At 66.0% G+C, this 7,819-nt stretch overlaps 1 protein-coding gene across 8 annotated transcripts; it reads left to right on the top strand.

Moving 5' to 3' along the window:
* The first annotated feature begins 818 nt into the window (after nucleotides 1-818).
* ZMIZ2 (zinc finger MIZ-type containing 2) lies at nucleotides 819-7,454 on the top strand. 8 transcript variants are annotated; one of them, XM_053966634.1, is made up of 19 exons: nucleotides 819-891; nucleotides 1,588-1,709; nucleotides 1,942-2,056; nucleotides 2,145-2,347; nucleotides 2,433-2,625; nucleotides 2,706-2,960; nucleotides 3,037-3,210; nucleotides 3,302-3,367; nucleotides 3,427-3,613; nucleotides 4,221-4,365; nucleotides 4,809-5,019; nucleotides 5,095-5,200; nucleotides 5,362-5,519; nucleotides 5,605-5,672; nucleotides 5,840-5,908; nucleotides 6,024-6,268; nucleotides 6,350-6,525; nucleotides 6,644-6,856; nucleotides 6,970-7,454. In XM_053966634.1, exons 2-19 carry the CDS (start codon nucleotides 1,660-1,662, stop codon nucleotides 7,075-7,077), a joined length of 2,742 nt encoding a protein of 913 aa, XP_053822609.1. In that variant the 5' UTR covers nucleotides 819-891; nucleotides 1,588-1,659; the 3' UTR covers nucleotides 7,078-7,454. The 8 variants fall into 8 exon arrangements, with proteins under 8 accessions (XP_053822609.1, XP_053822614.1, XP_053822610.1 ...); XM_053966635.1 differs by lacking the exon at nucleotides 819-891 and adding an exon at nucleotides 1,029-1,383; XM_053966639.1 differs by lacking the exon at nucleotides 819-891 and having other exon boundaries at nucleotides 1,028-1,709; nucleotides 4,809-4,887.
* The last annotated feature ends 365 nt before the right edge of the window (nucleotides 7,455-7,819 follow it).

The following is a 7,819-nucleotide window of genomic DNA, read 5'->3' as shown; positions in this document are numbered from 1 at the left end:
TTGGACTTGCCCGTGCGCAGCTACTGCCTCGTGGAGGAAGGAGATAGTGCATCTGCACGTCCTGAGGGCCCAGGCAGGTGTAAGAGTGCTGTGCCTCTGTCTCAGTTTTGCCTGTCCTTGGGGAGCATGTTTTTCCCCTCTGTGTCTGCACCATCCCCCAGCTGTGAGCCCCCACCGGGACAGACAGGGCTGGTGCTGGGTGGCGTGTCCTCCCACTGGAGATCCTGAGTGGGGACGAGGGAGGTGATCTCTCAAATGGGTCTCATTTGTTGCCATCTCCAGAGCCCACCGCGTCCTCCCACAGGACGTTCTTGGAGAGCAGGGGCGACGGGGGCAATCCCAGCTGGGACTCGCTGTCGGTGTCCCCAGAATCCACCGCCACTTTTCGGTGCGACGCGGGTCTTTCAGCTGCAGGCGGCAGGTCGGGGGGTGCCACACCCCGTCGCGTACCCGTGGCTGCGCTGTCACACACGGGGTCACACACGGTGTCACCGCGCACCGTCCGTGCGGTGCGCGGAGGTCCGCGTGCCCGCGCGTCTCGCGGTGCCGCCGCTGCGGTGGCAGCGCCCGTCGTGCTGTCTCACGCGCGCTGCCCCCCGGCGCTCGGCCCACGGGGGCGCGCGCGGGGGCGCGCAATCCCCCGCTTCCCTCGCCCCGCTCCCCCCACGCCCGGACCCTTCTTCGGCGCTCGGCTACCCGCGCCTGGACGGGCGGGGGCGGGGCCTGCATACTGATGAGCGCGCGGCCCCATTGTGCGCGGCGGCGGCTCGGCCCCGCCCCCCGGCCCCGCCCCCCGCGGAGCTGCAGCCGCGCGCGGCTGAAGATCCCGCGCAGCCTCCGCGCAGCCGCGCGCGCCCCGCGCCGCCAGGGCCATCTTGGGCCGCCGCCGCGGTGAGAGCGGGAGCGCCGGGCGGGGGGACGGGGCGGAAGACGGGCGGGGCTGGCGGTGCCCCTGCGGGCCCCCCCGTTGTGCCGGGGGTGGTGGGGGTGGTTGCCATGGCAATGGGGGGGCCCGGTCCCGGGGCCCCTCCCTGCGGTGCCACCGGGGAAGGAGCGGAGGGGGCTGTCACCATCGGCGAGGGGCGCCGGAGGCCGGTGGTTCCGTGGTGGCGTGCCCCGGAGCCGGGGCAGGCCCGCTGCGGGTGTTCCCCTGTCCGTGTCTTTCCTCCCGGCGATCCCGTCTCCGCCGCCCTCCCGCGGCGCCGGGAGGAACCGAAAGCGCCGGTGACCCCCGGGCCCCCGCTGCTGGGCCCGGCTGGAAATACCCCCGGGCAGCGGGGTGCAGTGCCGAGCCGGGGCCCCCGTCCCTTCCCCGGGAAGTTCCCGTGGTTCCCCCCGGTCGCAGGCGCGGGGGAAGCCCCCGGCGCCCGCCGCCCCAGGGAGGTCTGACGCCGCGGTGGCCGGAGCGGGGGGGGGCGGCCCGGAGCGGGGGCGGCGCGTGCCGGCCGGCGCCCCGTGCCAGCCCCGGGCCGGACGCCAAGTCCCGGCCGCGGAGGCTGGGGGGTCGCCGAGCCTACGGGCTATCCCCCCGCCCCAGCCTCTCCGGGGGCGGCCGCCCCTCACCCGCCGCTCCACTGCTTCCCGCAGCCCCAGTGACAGACGGTGCCGCCGTCCCGCAGTGCCCGCCGCGGCCTCGGAAGACCCAGCCCACACCCGCTGATGAGCTCCATGAACCCCATGAAACCCTCGCTGCCGCCTGCGCCCCACGGGTGGGCGCCGGGGCAGCGTCCCTCCATCCACCCATCCATCCCTCCTCCATCCATCCTTCCACCCATCCATCCATCCATTCATCCATTCCTCCATCCTTCCATCCATGCATCCATCCCCTTGTCTGTTCTTCCATCCCTTGCATTTTTTATCTCTTCATTTCCTCGATTCCTCCATTCCTCTGTCCCTCCATCCCTCTGTCCTTCATCTTCATTAATTTGTTTTTCTTTCTAGTGATGGTTCATTTGCATATGAGGCTGTTCCTTGGCAACCAAGCACCAATCAGCCGCCGGGATCCCTCTCCGTGGTAACCACTGTCTGGGGTGTCAGCAACCCCTCCCAGAGCCAGGTACCAGCAGCACGCCCGCCCCAGGCATCCCCTGCACCTGGATGCCACTGCCCCTGCCTCACCCACTGCCTCCCACTGCACCCTCCAGGTTTTTGGCAGCCCCATGGGCCCGGGGGGAAGCAGCTCCAGCACCCCACTGCTGCCTGGCATGGCAGGCACCAGCTCAGGCATGAGCTCACCGCCATTCCTGCCACAGCAGCCCTTCGCTGAGGGGGCACCAGCAAAGGGGTACGTGCAGCCAAGTGTCTACGGGCGCAACGCCTACCCCAGCGGGCCGGGCTTCGCTGCCAGGTAAGACCAGCCCTGTGCTTTGTGGCCTGGCATGTGCCCTGCTGCAGGGCCACTGCATTCCCCTTCCTGCTTCTCTGTTCTCCAGCTACAATGGTGGCCCGAGTGGCCCTGGAGGGATGGGGCTTCCCTCGCACGCCAGCCGGGCCACTGCTGATTTCACCCAGGCAGCAGCAGCTGCTGCTGTGGCTGCTGCTGCTGCCACGGCCACGGCCACAGCCACGGCAACGGTGGCTGCACTGCAGGAGAAACAGAGCCAGGAGCTGAGCCAGTATGGTGCGGTAAGAGCCTGGCTGTGGCAGAACTGGGGAGCTGACAGCCCCTCTGCCCTGCCGTGACCCTTCTCTCTTCGTTGCTGCAGATGGGCACAGGGCAGTCTTTCAGCAGCCAGTTCCTGCCCCATGCTGGACCCCGTGGCCCCAGCAGCATGAGCCCAGCTGGCATGGCAGGTGTTGTGGCCCCCTCTGGTGTCTCCCCTGTGAGCATGAGCCCAGTGCGGGCACCCGGGACTGGCCCCCTCTATGGTGGGCAGCGAGTGCCTCAGCACACCTACCCTGGACCTCCCCAGAGCCAGCAGCTGCCCCGCCAGGGCCTCAAGCGGGCATACTCTAATGAGGTGAGTGCTGCATTGGTGAAGGCTATGGCATACGGTGCCCCCCTTTCCCACTGTTGCTGACTCCCTGGCCCTACAGGGGTACCCAACACAGCAGTACCTCCAGGGCGGGCAGTACGCTGCAGCTGGTGCCCAGTATGCCCCCAGCGCCCCCCAGTCCTCTGCTCCATCCCCCTCATACCCTGGCCACAGGCTGCAGCAGAGCATGGGCCAGTACCTCTCCACTTCAGGCAGTGCTGGACCCTATTACAAGGTACCACAGGGGGAACGGTGGGCAAGGGGTGGAGGTCTGGGTGTCCACCATTCCCTGGTGCCAGCCCCTGGAGACCCTCCTCCTCCCATAGCCAGCTGACCAGTTCAATGGGCAGAGCGCCAGCTTCAGCAGCTACAACCAAGCAGCCATCAATGGGGTGAGTCTGGCAGCAGGTGGGGTGGGGGCTCTGCTGGCCTGGCTGGACGCTGAGGGCAGGTGCTGCCTCTACAGCCAGGCCGGTCACTGCCGGGGTACCCCAGCTCGCCGCTGGCCGGGAACCCCACGCCGCCCATGACACCAGGCAGTGGCATCCCTGCGTATGCGTCCTCTGGTCAGGATGTCAAGTCGCCCTTCCTGGCAGACATGAAGCCCAGTGTTGCCCCCCTGCACCCGTCTCCTTCAGGTGGGTGTCCCTGGTGTGGGTGAGGGGGGCACTTCACAGAAATCACCCCCACGCCTCAAACACTCCGGTTTAGACCTCGCTTTTGACAGCTCTGTGGCGTTTGCCCCTTTAAATGGAGGGTGGGAGGGGCTTCAGAGAAGAGGGCGTGACCACTGCCGGGGTTTGGGGGCTGACTGAGGCAGGGGCTGGGCTGCCTGTGACCAGTGGGAGGGGATTGTTAAAAGGGTGTGGCCTCAGGGGGCGGGGCTTTATCAGGAGTACTGGTCTGGTGGGGGGCTTCTGCTTTAAGGGTGGGACCACCTGGATCGGGAGGGGCTTGGATAGGGTGTGGTTTCCTGGAGGGAGCGGGAGGAATCTGCCGTGGGATGGGCTTCCTCTACAGGGGTGGGAGTGGGGTGGCCCCCAGAGGTGGGGCTACTTTGGGTGGGAGGAGCTTCCTGCATTGCATGGGGTACGGTTTCCGGGGTGGGCAGGGTCGCGTAGTGGAGGTTGGGCTTCCTGCAAGGTGGATCCTTGTGCAGTGGGCGGAACACGGCTGGGGCACGGGCAGGGTGTGGCTGGCGCCCTGGGGGAAGGTGTCGTTTTCCCTGATGGCGGCGTCCCGCAGGGCCGGCCCCCGGCGAGGAGTTGCGACTGACCTTCCCGGTTCGGGACGGCGTGGTGTTGGAGCCCTTCCGCCTGCAGCACAACCTGGCTGTCAGCAACCACGTCTTCCAGCTCCGTGACTCTGTCTACAAGACCCTCATGATGAGGTGGGGACGCTTTATAGTGTCACACAGTGCTGCTCGGTGGGTGCTGTACGGCACCGTGTGGAGTGGGGCTGCACTGGGCAGCACAGCTGGGCACTGTATGGTGCCGTGTAGCACGGGGGTGTGTGGCGTGGTATGGCTTGGCACGGCACTGTCCTGCATCACGGTGCGAAGTGTGGCTTGGCACAGCTGTTCTTGCTGTGGCTCAGCGTGGTGTCTTGGTGTTTGGCATGTTGTGGCACAGCATGGTGGGACGTGGTGTGGCCTGGCACAGTGCTATGCTGTGGTACTGTTGGGGTTTGTCACAGTGCCATATGACTCAGTGTAACATGGAATGGCTTAGCACTGCATGGTTCTGCATGGCTTGGAGCAGCATGGTGGGGTGACACGTAGTGCAGTGGCTCGTGTGCAGACACACCCCCTGCCCACACCCTGCCTGTCCCCAGGCCTGACCTGGAGCTGCAGTTCAAGTGCTACCACCATGAGGACCGGCAGATGAACACCAACTGGCCGGCCTCTGTGCAGGTGAGCGTCAATGCCACGCCGCTCACCATTGAGCGTGGTGACAACAAGACCTCCCACAAGCCACTCTACCTGAAGCACGTCTGCCAGCCCGGCAGAAACACTATCCAGATCACTGTCACCGCCTGCTGCTGTGTGAGTCACCAGGAGGGTACCAGGAGAGGGAGGGTGGTGGTTGGGGCCACAGCTCAGCCTCCCATCTCTCCACAGTCCCACCTGTTCGTCCTGCAGCTGGTGCATCGGCCCTCGGTGCGCTCGGTGCTGCAGGGGCTCATCAAGAAGCGCCTGCTCCCCGCTGAGCACTGCATCACCAAAAGTGAGCACCTGGCTCTGGGGGGTTAGGAGGATGCACTGTGGCAGGGAGGCCACAGCAGCATGGGGGTGATGGTGCAGTATTGCCCAGGTGCCACCATGGCGCCACCCCCATCCCAGGGTCCTGGTTCTGACCCTTGGTGCCCCTCGCCCCCACCTTCCCAGTCAAGCGCAACTTCAGCAGTGGGACCATCCCGGGGACACCAGGGCCCAATGGTGAGGATGGCGTGGAGCAGACGGCCATCAAGGTGTCCCTCAAGTGCCCTATCACCTTCCGGAGGATCCAGCTTCCAGCCAGGGGTCATGACTGTCGGCACATACAGGTAGGGCGTGGTGATGACAAGGTGCTGGGGGTATCCCCCACCCAATATCCTGCCTCCTCCATCTTAGCTGCTGCTCTCCCCACAGTGCTTTGACCTGGAGTCATATCTGCAGCTCAACTGCGAGAGGGGGACATGGCGGTGTCCTGTCTGCAAGTGAGTGGGGTCCACAACGGGGCCATGCCTGCAGGGCATGGGTGTGTGTTTCATTACCTGTGGGGGATGTATTTCCTGCCCTGGGAGAGGAGTAGTTCTTGCCTTAGGGGGAGGCTCTTGTCTGGTGGGGGTTCCCTTACCTTACTCTGTTCTCACTCTGCCTGCAGTAAGACAGCCCTGCTGGAGGGGCTAGAGGTTGACCAGTACATGCTGGGCATTCTGATCTACATCCAGAAGTAAGTGCCTTCCCTTCGGCTGTCTGTCCATCCGTGCCTGGTCCTGTGCCAGCCCTGGGGGGCTGTGCAGCCAGTGCCCCCAACCTCACCTCTCCTGTGCTCCTGCTGCCCCCAGTTCAGAGCATGAGGAGATCACCATTGACCCGACCTGCAGCTGGAAACCTGTCCCTATCAAACCTGATGTCCACATCAAGGAGGAGCCGGAGGGGCCAGCGCTGAAGCGGTGCCGGACACTCAGTCCTTCACACATGGTGCTGCCCAACATCATGGAGATGATAGCGGCCCTGGGGCCTGGCTCTGTGCCCTTCCCGGCATTGTCACAACCTCCAGCGGGGGCTACCACCGACTACGGCACCCCGGGTACGGGGGGGACCCATGGGGGACAGGACTGAACTCCATCCCTATGTGTGTGTCCCCCAATTGCCCCATTTCCTCTCACAGGTTCCAGCTTTCTGGGTCCTGGGGGCTTCCCAGAGCCTTTTGCTGCCACTGGTGTCCCTGGCACCTCAACACTGAGTGACTTCACACCAGGCCCTTCCTCCATCTCCTACCAGCCCAACATCCCAGGCAGCCTTCTGGCCCCTGAGAAGCCTCCTGTGCCCCCTCTGCCTGCACAGGTGAGGTGGGCTATGGGTGGAGAGACACCCCCAAGCCCTTATGTCTCACTGTGGGGGGTCTGGGGGGTCCCAGGGGAGGGAGGATCTCATGGCTATGCTCTTTCCCCCCACTGCCCAGCTTCCCCCTCCGGGACGAATGGAGCCGTCCCACCCCGCAGTACAGACGGGGCTGCACAGCGCTCCCTCGGGCAGCCAGCCAAGCTCCACGCTGCACTCCCGGGGCGCAGTGGTACGGCAATCCCTGGGACCCCCGGCCCACACCGCCGACCTCGTCTACCCCCCCACACCCAGCATGGCCGTAGCGGGTGATGGCTCGGAGGCTACCCTTGACGTGAGTACTCAGGGGGGTGGACAAGGGTCCTGCTGCTGGCGCGGGACCCCAGCTGCTGCAGGCGGGTGGGCAGAAGCTGCGGGGAGCTGATCATCACACGCTGCCGTCTCCAGCTCCTGCCCGAGCTGACGAATCCTGACGAGCTGCTCTCCTACCTGGGGCCCCCCGACCTGCCCAGCAGCAGCAACGATGACCTCCTCTCTCTCTTCGAGAATAACTGAGCCATCCTCGCCCCCCTCCCAGGGCTGGGGGGCAGCACTGTGTGCCCCTGCCTGCTGCAGAGCTGGGACCCCCCACAGTGGGGGCTTTCTCAAAGGGCTGCGATGGGACAGAGGGGCTGAGCCCCCCCAGAAGCACAAGGCTGTACATAGTGTAGAAACACTACTGCTCCCCCGAGACTCCCCATATTTAAAGGCAAGTGTGTCACTGTGGGGCTGCCCGTGCCCCCGTATCAATGTGCAAATGCTGCTGCCCTTTGTACCGCACGGGTCTGGTGTGGGGTGCAGAGCTCAGCTCCCACTGCCCCCGCGCCGAGTTGCCCTGTATGTCCCCGATGGCTATTAAAGGATCCTTCTGCAGGGTCTCGTGTGTCCCCCCATCTTTTGTCATCCCGCTGTGGGGCTGGCCCCGCGACCCCGCTCTGAGCAGGAAGGGGAGGTCCTCGGGTGGCGGGAGGATCCAGCCCTCTCTCCGGGCAGAGGGGGGAGGGCACCCTGCCCTATCCCCGAGCAGAGGCGGCCGGGCCAGGCGATGAACCGGACCTATGGCGTCAATCATTAACCAGGGCCGGCTGGGCGGCGCTGCGGTTCGACGGCGGAGGAGGGGAATCGGGTGTCTCCCCACGTCGGGCGGTAGGCTGCCAGGGGCTGGGCCGCAGCTCCGACAGCTCCAAGCCCCACACGCTCTGGTGCCGCCCCATCCCCACCGCCCCGCACGGCGGCCCGGCGCCGCTCCCGCCTCCCC

The sequence above is a fragment of the Vidua chalybeata genome, chromosome 28 (genome assembly GCF_026979565.1).
Source record: "Vidua chalybeata isolate OUT-0048 chromosome 28, bVidCha1 merged haplotype, whole genome shotgun sequence".
Classification (NCBI taxonomy): domain Eukaryota; kingdom Metazoa; phylum Chordata; class Aves; order Passeriformes; family Viduidae; genus Vidua; species Vidua chalybeata.
Note: the sequence above shows the minus strand (reverse complement) of the source record. Positions and strands in the feature narration are given on the sequence as shown.